The sequence below is a fragment of the Felis catus genome, chromosome B2, assembly GCF_018350175.1.
Source record: "Felis catus isolate Fca126 chromosome B2, F.catus_Fca126_mat1.0, whole genome shotgun sequence".
Lineage (NCBI taxonomy): Eukaryota > Metazoa > Chordata > Mammalia > Carnivora > Felidae > Felis > Felis catus.
The window spans coordinates 37,000,300-37,016,772 of NC_058372.1; the positions used below are offsets into that span (position 1 = coordinate 37,000,300).

At 38.1% G+C, this 16,473-nt stretch overlaps 1 protein-coding gene across 1 annotated transcript in view; it reads right to left on the reverse strand.

The window, feature by feature from the left end:
• Positions 1-9,202: 9,202 nt before the first annotated feature.
• Positions 9,203-16,473, reverse strand: part of GLO1 (glyoxalase I) — a 37,085-nt gene continuing 29,814 nt past the window's right edge. The window contains exons 3-6 of the mRNA XM_003986083.6: positions 15,850-15,990; positions 14,958-15,025; positions 14,192-14,281; positions 9,203-10,708 (exon numbers count right to left, since the gene is read on the reverse strand). Coding sequence (XP_003986132.2) covers positions 10,620-10,708; positions 14,192-14,281; positions 14,958-15,025; positions 15,850-15,990 — 388 coding nt within the window. The 3' untranslated portion in view covers positions 9,203-10,619. The remainder of the gene's footprint in view (positions 10,709-14,191; positions 14,282-14,957; positions 15,026-15,849; positions 15,991-16,473) is intronic.

Below are 16,473 nucleotides of genomic sequence, written 5' to 3' on the forward strand. Positions count from 1 at the left end.
GTTTTTTGGGTGTTGAGTTGTATAAGTATATATTTTGGCTACTAACCCTTTGCCAGATAGGTCATTTGCAAAGTATCTTCTATTCAGTAGGTTATCTTTTACTTTGTTGACTGTTTCCTTTGCAGAAGCTTTTTATTTTGATGTAGTCCCAACAGTTTATTTTTGCTTTTGTTTCCCTTGCTTCAGGAGACATATCTAGAAAAATGTTGCTATACTCCATGTCAGAGAAACTACTGCCTGTGCTGCCTGTGCTGGATTTATATGGTTTCAAGTCTCACATTTAGGTCCTTGATTCATTTTGAGCTTATTTTTGTGTATGGTGTAAGAAAGTGGTCCAGTTTCATTCTTTTGCATGTAGCTCTCCATTTTCCCCAACACCATTTGTTGAACATTCTTTTTCCCATTGCATATTCTTGCCTCGTTTGTCATAGATTAATTGACCATATAATCGTGGGTTTATTTCTGGGCTCTCTGTTCTGTTGATCTGTGTGTTATTTTTGTGCTAGTACCATACTGTTTTTATTACTACAGCTTTGTGGTATATCTTGATCTGGGATTCTAATGCCTCCAGTTTTGTTCTTTTTTAAGCCTGCTTTGACTATTTGGGGTCTCTTGTTCCATACAAATTTTAGGATTCTTTGTTCTAGTTCTGTGTAAAATGCTGTTGATACTTTGATAGGGATTCCATTAAATCTCTGGATTGCTTTGGGTAGCATTGGCATTTTAACAGTGCTTGTTTTTCCAATCCATGAACATGGAACATCTTTCCATTTGCTTGTATCATCAGGAAAAACTAATCTTTTTAAATGCACTTTTCAGATTTTAAAGTAGTATTGATAAGTAATCATTCCACTTAAGAAACTAGAAAATAAAACAAGATAAACTAAGAAATTTGGGGGATAATGATAAAGAAGTGTGCCAGTTATTGTCAGAAAAATTCTGTGTAACAAGCAGTCACAAAAATCTCAGTAGCATACAATAAGCACTTATTTCTTGCTTGTGCAGATCAGCTAAGGTCACTCTGTTTCAGGCTCTCGGACACCTGGGATGGCTCTGTTCCATGCATCCCATGCTGGGCTCTAGGCTAGAAGGGCAGTGGCTGCCTGGAGCATATTTTTCTCATGGTGATGGCAGCCAAAGGGTCCATTTTACAGCAAAAGAGGTGTAGCAGTGGACACATGGCCACAGAACTTACTAGATCTATCACGTACTGCACCAACAGAGTGGTTCTGAACTTCCTACTTAAATGGCATGTGGATGCCTGAGCCAGGTCAAATTTGATATGGAGAGAGAAGAAGCTGCTGGTATGAGAGTGTGATGAGAAGCTCTTCTGAAGGTGTAGCTGAGGTGTCCACTTGGAGATATAAGCCTGAAATGATGAGACGCCATCTGCCAGGGCACATCATATACCCTCAAGCAAGTATCATTATTAGTATTGTACACCCAATAGGCATTATATGTGTTCAGGAACCAGTGGATAGAACTGTAAGCAGCCCCTGCCTGCCACCATTGCTTGGCTATTCACTTGGGGCATTTGTGCTTCCTATCCCTACAGATCTCGACCCTGCTTGTTTGGAGGTTCTTGCTCCCAAATCCGGGGAACACTGAGTTAAGGGTGGATTCTTCTAACAAGTCCTTCAGGTGTTACAACTTGCCACTAATAGCCCCAAGTAGGATAGCTATTATTGCTTTTAAACCTACTTTACTCCTGATAGTTTGCTTTGCTGTTGTGCTGTAGTTGTTTTGTGCAGTTTGCCTCCACAAATTATAACATTCACAGAACAGGATCCCTGTCTTATACTTCCAACCTTCTGGTTCTATGAAAACACTTAATATTATTGATTGTGTGCTCCCAGTCATGCTGAGCACACTACAATAATAAAATAATAATTGGATATAAATCCGTTAAGGATTTATATGAGATTTATAAATCCTACAAGGATTTATATCCTATTATTCATGTGACGTGATGTTTTAAAACGTTAACTTTTCTCCCAACATTTCTGTGACCCATGGCCCTTCTTCACTCAGGCGGCTAGAACACAGGCCTTAGGAATGTTACAAAAGGAAAAAAGCCTTTGACTTTCAAAAATATAAGCCTTTATGCTGTGAGTTGTGAGGAGACAGGTCAAGAGGGAGAGCTCTGAGACCTGGTGAATCCCCAAGAAGAGGCCGTACCTTCCTCTGCGCCTGTGGGTTAAGGTAAAGGGAAATCAGAGCCCTGAGACAGAGTATCTTCAGATCTGAATGGAAAAGGGCCCTTTTTCTGGCTTCCAAGGTAGAAACCTGGACGTCAGCAAGATCCCTGAAGAAATGGTGTGAGAGATATCTAATAGGTAGGACCATATATAAACCTCATGAGTTAGGTTCCCCATGGAAACATCCCCTTGTGATGTAGGAGCTGCAGAACCATCCAGTGCTCCCTCGGTAAATGTTGTAGAGGAGAACCCTTAGCCCCAAAGATTTCCCTGACAGCATGGAAATAGCGGAATGGAAATAGCTGACATAACATGGAAATAGCAGAATAAAATCACAAGGGAGGGAACAGACCTGAAAGAGCCTAGGCAATAAGAATGAATGATGGACTAACAGCAAGCCACATTAGATCTATAACAAAGGACCAAACAGGACACTTGACATTTTAGCAAATGCCAATAGAATGGTTCTCCTGTGGAAGATCAGATGCTCACATTCCCCCAACCTTCTAGACATTACAGGAACTTAAGATTTTACCTCAGAGAACAGCAGCAGGAGAGATCCTGAATTTATTGAGATTCATTTTCTACCTAACCCCCTCAGAAAATGGGGCCTTTAAACTATGTGCAATAGGAATAAAAATTCATATTCTTACACCTCTGAGTTTGTAGATTAGATATGAATCCTTTATATTCATTGCTACAAATAATGAGTGTTTTACTATATTTATAACAATGGGAGAAAAAAATTCATATTTTTGGAAATATACTTCTCTGAGATCAGTGGCTTTAAAAAGGAGTCTGTACAACAGTGCTTCTCAAACTATTGTGCACACTAATTGCCTGGAGATCCTTTGAAAATAAAGCTTCTCATTCAGTAGGTCTCAAGTGAAGCCTGAAGATCTTAATTTTTAACTAGCCCTCCAGTGATGCTGATGCTGCTGATACAGGGACCACCCTTGGGAGTAGTGAGGCTGTTCAATATACTGGTAAGATGATTACAATATGTTGGTCCTCCAAATATATTGACTAGCACTTTCTCAAATAAACACAGGTGACATTCATGCTTGAAGTGTGCCATTGACTTGAGGTCCAATTTTGGACTACAGTTTTTTGTTTTGTCTTTTAAATTTTTTTATGTTTATTTTTTATTTATTTTGAGAGAGAGAAGAGAGAGAATGGGGGGTGGGAGGGGCAGAGAGAGAGGGAGAGAAAGAATCCCAAGCAGGATTTATGCTCAGCATGCAGAGCCTACCACAGGGCTCAATCCCAGTCATGAGATCATGACCTGAGCTGAAATCAAGAGACACACTTAACTGACTGAGCCACCCAGGTGCCCCTGGACTACAGTATAAAATAAAATAAAAAATGAATATAAGAAACAAAGTTCTTACAGAATCAGTCAGCTAAGAGCAGACAATATAGATAAAAATACAATGCTTACTAACTTCCTTCATGGATTATCACTTGTTTCAACTTTTTTTTTTTTTAATGTTTATTTATTTTTGAGAGAGAGAGAGAGAGAGACAGAGTGCGAGCAAGGAAGAAACAGAGAGAGAGAGGGAGACACAGAATCAGAAGCAGGCTCCAAGCTCTGAGCTGTCAGCACAGAGCCCAATGAGGGGCTCAAACTCATTAACCATGAGATCATGATCTGAGCCAAAGTCAGATGCCCAACTGACTGAGCCACCCAGACGCCCCACTTGTTTCAACTTTTAAAAAATTAAACATTCTTTCTAAATGTTAAAAGAAAATTTGAATGTCACTGAATTGAACTTTCTTATCTAGAATGTTGTCTTTTTAACTTAATATAACTTACTATAAAAGCATGTCATAATTTTTAATATGTCACCATCCTGAACAGAAGTTTAAGTAGCAGACAAAAACATGTTAAAATACCTCATTGTATTCAAAAGGTGAAAAGAATCAAATGTTAGCAAATCAAACAATATTTCTCATTCTTTTCCAGATTATAAAAATGATGCTTATTTTAAAAATATTTTATTTTATTTTACATTTATTTATTTTTGAGAAAGAGTGAGACAAAGTGTGAGAGGGGGAGGGGCAGAGAGAGGAGACACAGAATCTGAAGCAGGCTCCAGGCTCTGAGCTGTCAGCACAGAGCTTGACGTGGGTCTCAAACCCACAAACTGTGAGATCGTGACCTGAGCCGAAGTCGGACACTCAACCGACTGAGCCACCCAGGTGCCCCAATACTTGCTTATTTTAGAGAATTTAGAAAATACAGAAAAATATAAGGACAGAAATAAAATCACTGATAATCTCAGCAGCCAGGGATAATCATGATTTGATACATTTCCTTCTGGTCATTTCTTTGTGTACTTGTTTTCTTTTAAAACCAAATCAAGAAAGTAATGTACATAAGTTCACATATTGCTTTTTCACTTAGTGTATCTCATGAGTATCTTTGTATATCTTTAAATGTCTGTTTAAAACACAATGTGTTGAAATAGATAATATTCTCTCACATGAGGATGCTATGATAGTTAACTATTTCCCCATTTTTGGACAGTTAAGTTGTTTCTAAGTTTTTGCTATTATGAATAATGATGGAAGCAATAAATAGGATATAATTTTAAAACTAAACTGATTATTTTCTAGGAAATAGAACTCCCAGAATATCACAATAACACTGGATAAAAGGATCCAAACATTTAGAAAAAAAATTTAATATTTATTTTTGAGAGAGAGAGAGAAAGAGACAGAACATAAGCAGGGGAGGGGAGAGAGAGAAGGAGACACAGAATCTGAAGCAGGCTCTAGGCTGTGAGCTGTCAGCACAGAGCTGGATGCAAGGCTTGAACTCACAAACCACGAGAACATGACCTGAGCCGAAGTCGGATGCTTAACCGACTGGGCCACCCAGGATCTGAACATTTTAAAGTCTTTAATGACTCTTGAAACCTAATGCAAAATTGATGTGTCAATAGTTTGGATTAAGTCTATGAAAGTGCCTGTTTCGTTACAAGTAGAGCAGTCCTAGGTATTGCCATTTAAAAAAAAATCTCCTGTAATCTTTGCTAATATTGATAGAACTCGAATCGATGCATTTACAGTAAAAATTCTCTTAACCAGTTTCCACTGCACTGATTATTGCTTTGATTTGACTTACCATTTCCTCAGTAAAGAACTGATGCCCTGGTGGGCTGAATAACTGTATAACCAGTTGGTCACTCTCTTGGACACCTGCACACTTCCACTTACCTGATGAGTTGTGTGCTTATCAAGTCAGTTGTGTCCACTGACAGATCACATGTTCAAGACAGTTATTCTTGTAGTTATAAGTATATAATTTAATGAAATATATAAAACAATAAAAGGAGTTTATGTACAAGGAAAGCTGAGCATCCTGAAGAACTCTCAAAGACAGCTAAAATAACTTGCTCCTGAATTAGAGGCAAGAAAACATGTGAGTAAGGAGAAAAGCATGAAACTATGGATTTTGAACTCAGATTCCTTTGTAAATGCTTTAAGTTCACACTCCACTTTAAAGAAACTAGATTTTAGATCTTAGGCCAGTGGTTCTCCACAGGGCATTACTGACCCCTAGGGGTAGTTTTGGAAACTCGTGGGGCATTTTCGGTTGGGTTTCACAACTGGTTCTTACTGGACAAGGGATAGGGCTGTGAGACATCCTGTAAAGGCCTGCACAACTTTGAAAAATCTCACCGAGTATTCATACAGGTAAAAAGCTTGCTTTTCCCTTCAAGGAAGTGGGCTTCACATATTGATTTCCTTCCATGGAGCACAGAGTGGAAAGAGGGTGGGTGGAAATTGACTTCACAGTGAAGAAACAACAAAAGCTACCTCAGCCAAGTGATCAGATTAATAGCAACATTGATACATCGTGTTGATAATGTGCACCCTTGATCAGATGTGCTGAGGACACTTGATAGGCTTTCTCCTAAAAACCCATAATCCCAGTTTCATTATGAGAAAAAATTCATATTAATAAAATTCCAACCGAGAAACACTCTGACTAGTTAGCACTCCTCAAAACTATCAAAATTCTCAAAAACAAGGAAAGTGTGAAAAGCTATCACATCCTACTGGAGTCTAAGGAGACACGACAACTATATGTAATATGGTATCCTGGATAGGATCCTGTAACAAAGAAAAGTAGCTGAAAACTAAGGAAATGTGAATAAAGTGTAGACTTCGGTTCATTAGTGGTGACAAAGGTACCATACTAATGTAAGATTTTAAAAATAAAGGAAACTGGGTATGGGGTATATGGGAACTGTGCTATCTTTGCAACATTTCTATATATCTAAAACTATTCTAAAATTTCTAAAAATGTAAAGTGCAAATTTGCAACCAGTAGGTAAGTCCTGCACAGGATAGTGCTGATAGGCAACTATTATATTATAACCTTCAAAGTGGCTAAGAGACTAGATCTTAATGGTTCCCACCACAAAAAAAGAAATATTTATGTGACATGATAGAGGAGTTAGCTAGCTCTAGCAATCATACTACAACATATAAATGTATCAAATATGCACCTTAAACTTACACACTATATCAATATTACTTCAATAAAAAAATTATAAACCCACCTTTTTATTATCTGAGCCTAGAACTCCTATTTTATTTGTTACTTATATAATTTTAATATTCGCTAGGGACAAACTTTCCTACCTACAGAAGGAATACTATTCTTTTATTCAAAACTTCAGCAAGAATTTGATCACCATTTTGGAAAATGACATTTTTAACAGTAACATTATTCATGTTCTTTGGCCAATAACACATACTTGTTATCCTCATTACATACATACGTAAACTTACAGCTCTTTATAAATCATGAATTCGGTCTTTATTTTAAAATATCCAGGGGCGCCTGGGTGGCTCAGTCAGTTGAGCGTCCGACTTCAGCTCAGGTCATGATCTCGCAGTCTGTGGGTTCGAGCCCCACATCAGGCTCTGTGCTGACAGCTCAGAGCCTGGAGCCTGCTTCTGATTCTGTGTCTCCCTCTCTCTCTGCCCCTCCCCTGCTCATGCTCTGTCTCTCTCTCTGTCAAAAATAAACACTAAAAAAAATTTTTATAAAATATCTAATAGTGTTGGGCACCTGGGTGGCTCATTTGGTTAAGCAGCTGCTTAAGTTCGGGTCATAATCTCACGGTTCGTGGGTTTGAGCCCCACATTGGGCTCTGCACACACAGTGGAGCCTGCTTTGGATTCTCTCTCTCCTCTCTCTGTCCCTCCCCAACTCATGCTTTCTCTCTCAAAAATAAACTGAAAAAAGATAATAAAATATCTAATAGGGTTAACAGTACTTGAGTGAGCAGTTTTACTTTTTCACACCTAAGAGGAAGCACCTGACTACTTCATTGTTTTCTAGTGTAGTAGAATCTGGGCATTTGTATGTTAAAATTCATGTGGTATTACAAATTGGTTTCACTTTTCCTTTATATTACAATAGAGTCACTGGACGGACCATTTCTGGAATTGTGTATATAGGTAAATTATATGTGAATTTCATTTTAGGGTAGTGGGTGTGATCGATGTTATAAATGTTCCCACGTAATAATAAAAAGAGTCTGCTAAGTCTGATATGGTTGAGAACTACAATCTCAGACCAGGCTTTTCAAGGGCAGGAAATGTCTGATTTCTTACAGGTCCTCAACATTTAGTTTCACCCTGTTGCAGTTTCTGTTTCTGCTACTCAGAAGCCCTTATTTGCTCCTCCACATTGTGGAAGTCTCAGTTTTGACCCAGTGCCCATCCTCAGGTGGGCAAGTAAATATGATCCATCTAAGCCAGAGAAGCCATTCCCTTTGTCAGTGATTAAAAACAGGCAAGTGATCCAGATGTAGTCAAGACATGAGGGGAATGCTGAGACGCTTTGGGAAAGGCTTTAAAGTCATTAAAGACACAGGAGGAATGAAAGTCATTTTCTTTTCCTGGACATTGTTGGATTATACTGGACACCTGGAATCGTGGTAGGCATGCACCTTTGATCATGAGTATTAGTAGCCCAGAAAGAAAATGCTGAGAACGTCAGTTTGGGAAGGGTGGAAGGAAACCAGCGATCTTGGTATTTCTGAACCCTCTATCAACCCATTTTTAGAACCTCTGAAGTGCTTGACATCTGATAGTGTTGGGTCTTTTCTTATTGCCAGCAGCAAGCATCCTTATATATATATATATATATATATATATATATATATATATAAGCATATATATATATATATATATATATATATATATATATATATAGCAAGCATCCTTATATATAACCCTCTTCACAAGCAGTTGTGTTGCTAAGGAGTATTTATACACACTGTAAGCATCCTGCTCAGAATGCTATGTAGGGAAGCTACAGTAATTCTCTCTCAGGCATCAGCACCTACTTCAAACCACTGTATTATAACTGAGTCCCAGGCTTAGCTGTGAAGGACTCACATGAGACTGATTTTACATTGACAGCTACACAGTCTTGTGGTCCAATTGTGGAAAACAAGAAAACTTGTGCTCTACATCACTATTTCATATCACCACTTTTAGGTAAGTTAATTGGGAAATCACTGAATTGTCCCAATCCCTCACCTGGTGATCCAACATACATCTTCTCAATGCATACAGAGATGAATTAAGGAATACACAAAGGCTGTCTTTTGGCAAGTTTTACTTAGCAAGTAGAGCAAGCTTCTTTCCATAGAAACAAGGTTTAAATGACTGATTTGTAAATCTAGTCACCCTCCCATTTGATAATTCTAGTACCTAACATGTGACATTGGTCTTCGTTGGTTCCCACAAGTCACCTTTTGATAATTGGTCCTTCTTCTTTTGTACTTTTCCTCCCACATTGCTTTATCCCTATTTGCTCTTTACACCTTTCCCACACTCCCTTATATACACTATCTGCTTTTGTAGGATATGCAGATTTACAGCTATTCCAAGTTCAGAGCGAGCCTGTAAGCCCTTTCAAATTTCTGCAGGCTTTCTTAAAAAGAACTGGACAGTTAACAAATTAAACACGGTCTTATTTAAAAGTGTCCTTTATTTCAGTCTGTAAGTCCTGCTATTTGTTTGACTTGCTCACATAATCCATTCCATCCAAAAAAAGAAATGTCAGGTGCTTGTAGCCATGTTAGCACAGTCGGCACAGCCTACCCAAAGGTCTTCCACTGGAGCCTATGGAAAATCTAAAATGTCAGGTAAACCACAAACTGGACGTTCTTATTCTCTGGGCCACGAGATTGTCAAAATCAGTTTGGTTTCTTAAAATCCACCAAATATCAATGGCAAGGAAGACCATAGAGCTGCTCTCTGATAACTACGTAATGTTGTCACTGAACATAATTTACCCTAAATGATTACTTGGCATCAGGAAGACCTTGGGGTAGGGGCTTTTCACGAGTAATACAAGCACTGCTTGCCCAGGAATAAGCAGGTGTCCCCAGAGCAGTTGTGTGCTACAGACTTCCTCCGCCCTTTCTTCCCTCTCTGTGGTTCTCAGGGCCCAGAGCTGAGAGGACAACATTCAAGCTCATTGGAGGTTTGCACAGCAGAGATGACTGGAGAAGGTATTGTGAGGCACTAATTTTTGAGGTACAATCTAAACACTAAAAGTGATCATCAGAGCTCAAGCACTGGAGCCTATTTATATTGCCTTCAATTCCATTAAAGTTATTTATGTGTCTAGCCTGCTTGCTTTCTCTCAGGATCAAGGATAGCTGGGAGGTTTAAATGAGATACAGTATGCGACAGTCTAGCCCAATGTCTGCATACCCAGTAAATATTACTCCCATCTACCTCCCCATCCTCAAATAAAGAGGTTAGTCCTTGAACTTTGAAAGTACTTCGTGAATAAGGAGAAATTAGTTTTCCTATCAACATCCTTGTCAGTCTGATTCTGAATTGCTCCCAAGACTACCTTCTCTTTTGTAAAATAAACACCTAATACTGTTTGAAATATACATGAAGTTTCATTTTTGTTCACTGTTCTTTACTTTCCATTGTGAAGTTATTTCTGAGGAACTGAAACCCCAGAAGGTAACCACAACAAAAACCTGTCAATTTTTTTTTTTTTTTTTTTTTTTTGAGAATGAGGATTCAAAGGCAGACTTGTAGAGAAGTCATATTCATATTTAGGAAACAGAAGCCAAATGCAGCCTCTGAAGGGAACTGTTCTAATTATTATCTAAAAAAGTAAAGTTATATAACTACATTCAAGGACACAAGACAAAGCACTACTTTAAAACCAGAATGACTGAACAGTTAGGTGAAACACATAGCTGAAATAGAAAAGGGGAATGGACTTCAGAACAATTTGAATTGGGACAATGATCCTTCAGTCCTAGATGTTTCTGTTATCTGAATATCTTGATTAACACTATTTCCTTTTTACCTCCCACAAGGTCTTCACTGAAATCGCAAAGCAGTATTCTCACAGACCTAAATAATGGTTGTCATTTTGTTAGGATTCAAAATTTCAATCCAGTAGCCATCAGGATCTTGAATAAATGCCAGGCCTTTCATTTTACCTGTAAGATAAATGATTTTCATTATAGAGAGACTTTAAAATTTTTTTTAATATTTTTTATTTTATTGTTCATTTAGAATATTTTTTATTCAAATTTTATTTTATTTTTATTTTTTTAAATTTACATCCAAATTAGCATATAGTGCAACAATGATTTCAGGAGTAGATTCCTTAGTGCCCCTTACCCATTTAGCCCATCCCCCCTCCCACAACCCCTCCAGTAACCCTCTGTTTGTTCTCCATTATTTATGAGTCTCTTATGCTTTGTCCCCCTCCCTGTTTTTATATTATTTTTCTTTCCCTTCCCTTGTGTTCATCTGTTTTGTCTCTTAAAGTCCTCATATGATATTTGTCTTTCTCTGACTAATTTCACTTAGCATAATACCCTCCAGTTCCATCCACATAGTTGCAAATGGCAAGATTTCATTCTTCATTGCCAAGTAATACTCCATTGTATGTATATACCACATCTTTATCCATTCGTCCACTGATGGACATTTGGGCTCTTTCCATACTTTGGCTATTATTGATAGTGCTGCTATAAACATTGGGGTGCATGTGTCCCTTCGAAACAGCACACCTGTATCCCTTGGATAAATGCCTAGTAATGCAATTGCTGGGTTGTAGGGTAGTTCTATTTTTAGTTTTTTGAGGAACCTCCATACGGTTTTCCAGAGTGTCTGCACCAGCTTGCATTCCCATTTATTCAAATTTTAATCTGCATTTTAACAAAATACATTGTTTTGTTTATAGTTTTAACCTTAAAAAATTCTGTCAGTGTTGCCCAAATACATATTTCTGAGAATAACTCACATAGTATCTTCTACACATAGCTGGAAGCCAACTCTCCTGAAATAAACTGTGGGACCAGCTGCAATTTTAGGCATCAGATTTTTACTTCATCTTCATGATATATTTCATGCTACCCGTTGAGCAGTCAAAGAGACTGTCTTATTTAAAAAAATTTGTTTTGTATTTATTTATTTTGAGAGATGGAAAAAGCACGAGCAGGGGAGGGGCAGAGAGAGGAGCAGGGAGAGAATCCCAAGCAGGCTCCACACGGCCAGCACACAGACCAATGTGGGGTTCGAACCCATGAACTGTGAGATCATGACCTGAGCTGAAACCAAGAGCCGACACATAACCCACTGAGCCACCCAGGTGCCCCAAGACTATCTCATTTTAAAGAGGAAAATAAACTAAGAAGGTGTTGGAGCAGGCAGCATGGCATACCCACACAGCCAAAAGAGTCATTGGCTTGGGGCATAACAAACTCTTTAAACACTATTCTAAGTCACTCGAGCTCTGCCAGTCAGTCTTTCTCCCAGGAATTCATAACTGGGATTGAGAAGCTAGAAGGTCTAGTAGTAGAGTTGTTTGCTTAAGTGCAGAAATGTGACCTCAGCAATCTATTTTGGGACCAAGATGCTAAATTAGTTTGACTCCTATCTCTCTCTGGCTCTTTTCCCCAAGATCAGCCCCAGAGGAACATATATGGGAAATGAAAGAAAAAAAAAAAGTGAGACACCCTTGGGGTGATGACTGAAGACTGGAAAAGGTGGGGGTGGGGTGACTGTTTTAACCTGGTCCATGTGGGAATGGATAGTTTGGGCCTGGACCAGAAGGCAGTCCATCACAGCTGTGGGAGAATAAACAGAAGGGGTTTTGTTAATTTGGCTCTTGCTCCTCCCTGTGCCTTGGGCATCAGCTCCTATCCCCACGCTGGGGGAGGTTCAAACTACTGGTTCAGATGTCCTCAGGAGTAATTAAGGGCAGCACCAAGTCTTATGCCTGTGAGGAACGGACAAAAACAGGTGAGAAACAACTGATCTCCCCAGCCTTCACTCTCCACACAAGGCTGGGGAATAACCATCTCGGAAGGAAGTGCCTCCTACTAACACTCCTTTTCTCTGAGGGACAAGGGGGAAGATGTGACCTGAAGAGCTGCTCTGCAAAACATAAGGTGTTTAACTTTCGTTTTCAGGTGGCTAGGGATCTCTGCCTGGCCCATCTTCCTGAGATCGTGTGAGCTGTTAAAGAGTGGGGTCTAGCCTCCCCCGATTCACATTCCCTGATGCACTGCAACAGTAACAGTTGCAATGAAAAAAGACTCCTCAGAGAACAAAGTAACAAGAATTTGAGGAACATAACCATGAAACAAACAGTGGATTATAGATTCAAACAGAACAAATATCAAACCAATGGGCCAAGAGCTATTAAAATATATAAAAGTGGGGGGTGCCTGGCTGGCTCAGTCAGAAGAGCATATGACTCATGATGTCACGGTCGCTGAGTTCAAAGGAAAGTAAACTTAAGGTTTTACATTCAACAAAACTGCCATTCATAGAGAAAGGTATGGGTCTGAGGCATACAAAGTTAAAACTTTTGCCTCACAAACCCTTTAAAAACTATTTTGGTTGAGATTCTTAGTAAAGGGACAGAAAAACCCACAAGATGCTGTAAGAGATACACAGAGAAAAGGTGGTCAAATACTTTGATATATGTATTATTTTCAAAAAGCCAAGGCCAAGTGGCACCTGGCTAGGTCAGTTGGTAGAGCATGTGACTCTTGATCTCAGGGTTGTAAGTCTTAACCCCACATTGGGTACAGAGGCCACTGAAAAATAAAACCAAAAAACAAAAAACAAAAAAAACACAAGGCCAAAGAAAGGAAAAATATATCAGTAATATCCCACTCTGGGAGGATATCTGGATATCAAATCTTTTAATTGAAAACAAAAGGATTAAAATGAAATGTGAACTCTTTCAAACAAAAGTTGAAATAATAAATTATGATGGCAGAAACAGATCTAAGTAAAATAATCATAATATGTGTAAATCCAAAAAAATGTAGATATATACACTATTTCTAGAGACGGACTTAAAACCTAAGGACATGCAAGGGTTGCAGAAGAATGAAAATGAAATACCAGCCATTATTAACCAAGAAGATGTGGTGTAGTTACATGAAAATCAGATAAAATAGGCCTTATGTAACTTATTTTTGGATGGCTAGATACATGCTGAAATAGTAAAAACTGGTGGCCAGTGACAGAATGTGGTAAAGTCAAAAGTGGGGGAGAGAGCCTAGGATTTTTTTGTTTTTTAAGTAGTCTCCATGCCCAGTGCGGAGCCCAACATGGGGCCTGAACTCACAACCCTGAGATTAAGACCTGAGCTGAGACCAAGAGTCAAATGCTTAACTAACTGAGCCACCCAGGTGCCTGAGAACATAGGTTTTTGATGGCTCTTCCAGACTCTGAGTCTAGTCCCTTGTGAAGCCACCCTAGTTGCTGTCTTAGTTCCCTAAGATACCCAGGTATTTTTCCAATAATTCCTCTGTTTTCCTTAAACTGGTTGAAACAGACTTCTTCAAAGTTCCTTGCACCCAGAGGGACTGACTATATCAGTACCCTCTGTGGGTGCTTAGTAAATGTTACGTAACTCAAAGGAGAGGCCTGCGGAAAACCAGTAGCAGACTCACCATCATCAGGTTTCTTCACAAATTTGACTCCCAGTTCTTCAAATCTTTTACAAGCACCATGTACATCAGGAACAGCAATTCCAATGTGACCTGAGGTGGTCATCCCCAAAACAAGGCAGGCAGAAGGAAGAAATAATTACTTCAAGGTATCCAAGTATCACAAGTAGCTTCCAAAAGTAGTTTATTTCAAAATATAAGACACCTGAAAACAGACTGAGTCAAATAAGTTCAAAACATATGGTAAAGAACAAGAATCTAAGTCTTGGTTGGGTATAATAAACTAATCAGTAGCTCTGAATAATAAATTATGTAAAAGAGGCCTGATAGTGGGGCTCATGCATAGTTCAATCTGTTAAGAATTACTATATCGTGAAAGAGTAACCCTTTATTCATACCGAATAGGTTTGTTGTGGACACTGCATACATAGCAGCCAATATAAACCTACAATCCTGTCATCCTGACTGAGAGATTATAGACAGGGGCAGAAGTGTATGCTAGCAGAAATGGGGATTCTTATCAACCACAGGTTTTGTTTTTTAAATTAAAAAGTCCACTGGAAGTATAATACTGAGACTGAAAAGTAAAATCATTGTGAGAGTAAATGTAGAGTTTAGGTAGAGACTACAAAATTAAACAATTCCTAAATCAAATTTTTCCTGGAAAATGAAAATAACCATACTCCTAAGAAGTTGATTATTCTTAATATATACACAATGCACAAATCACACAAATCCATGTATATTACATACGCATAGGCAAACATACCAAATCCTCGAGGGTCTGAGTTGCCACTGTGGTAACTCTGGGTCTCATCATCTTCGGTGCCCCAGTTGCTACAAAAGGAGGGAAAACATAATTACAAGTGACTGGTAGAACAGATATTCTGAAAAGAAAATTGCAACAATCTCTTTGAAATCATACCATTTAAATATACTTGGTTTATTCCTTACTACTGTAAATATTAAGTTTTCAACCACAGAAAAGGCAAATGGGCAAAATATGATTTTAATTAGGCTAAGGAGACAATAAAACCAGGCATCTGGATAAGACCAATAATGATACCAACAGCAACTGTCATTTATTGTACTTTATTGAGGATACTTTCTTTGAGGACTTCATTAAATCTTTAACAACAGCTCTGTGGGCTAGATTTGAGTCCCCATTTCATAAATGAGACTGCCATGGAGGGAGGTGACAGAACTTGTTCAGGGTGGCAGAGCCAACACTCATGTCTAGTCTGTCTGATTCCAGAGCTGTTTTGAATCAGGGACACAATAAATCACACACTCTGAAATAAATGCTCTTTTGTTAGTTGTTCAAGAGGACACAGAAACAACATAAAAAATTAAAAAAAAACATTTCTAAAATCCTGAAGTTATGAAGACGTTAGTTACAGTGCTTCAACATTCATTAGCTGTAGTTTGGCAAGTATCTTGCCAATTCAGTCCTACATTCTCTATCTAAAAGACAAACTAGCCCTACCCCCTTGCCCTACCCACCAAAACAGTACAAAGACCAAAGATCCATGATAAAAGATTCAAACTGTTACAAATGCAAACTGATTAGGCAGATCTGGTTTGAATTAAGCTTGTAAGTAAGGAAAAAAAGGTTTAAGAAAATGTAGAATATACATAAAAAGATAAAAACTCATACTCACTGTGTCAGTTCAAGTGTAGCTTTTCTGGAGAACACCCATGCTACTTTTTCATTTTTATCTTTTGGGATGTCATTTTTTTCCTCATAAGCCAAGAAATAGATTGAAAATTTCATAGTGGGAAAATCTGATTTTTGGAGTAGCCTACAATTAAATAACAAGTTAATCAATTAACAATAGGAAAAGTTGACTCATTAAAATCAGTATGACAGTATTCAAGTTCTACTAAGAATAAAAGCCCTATGTAGTGAGGCCATTTAATAGGAAAAACAGGGAAATCAATGAAAATATCTCACTTAAAAAAAACCTATTTATCTGTAAATATCAGTGAAATTAAAAAATTTTAAAAAGCAAACTTTCATAATTCAATTTTTCAAATATAATAAAACTTATTTGGGATTATAGTACTCGCTTATAAATGGCAAAATGTATCTTCAAAAGAAAATTTTGTCTAATTTTGGTGAAAAATACAATGTATTACCTTATTGTTCTTTCAGATATATGGCATTCAGTTAAATAAAATACATTTACTGAGTTCTTACTATGCCAAAATTAGGAAAAGAAACTAAGGATAAATGGTTAAAAGAGAAGGAAGGACAGATGAGTATCACAGAAAATGTGAATGTC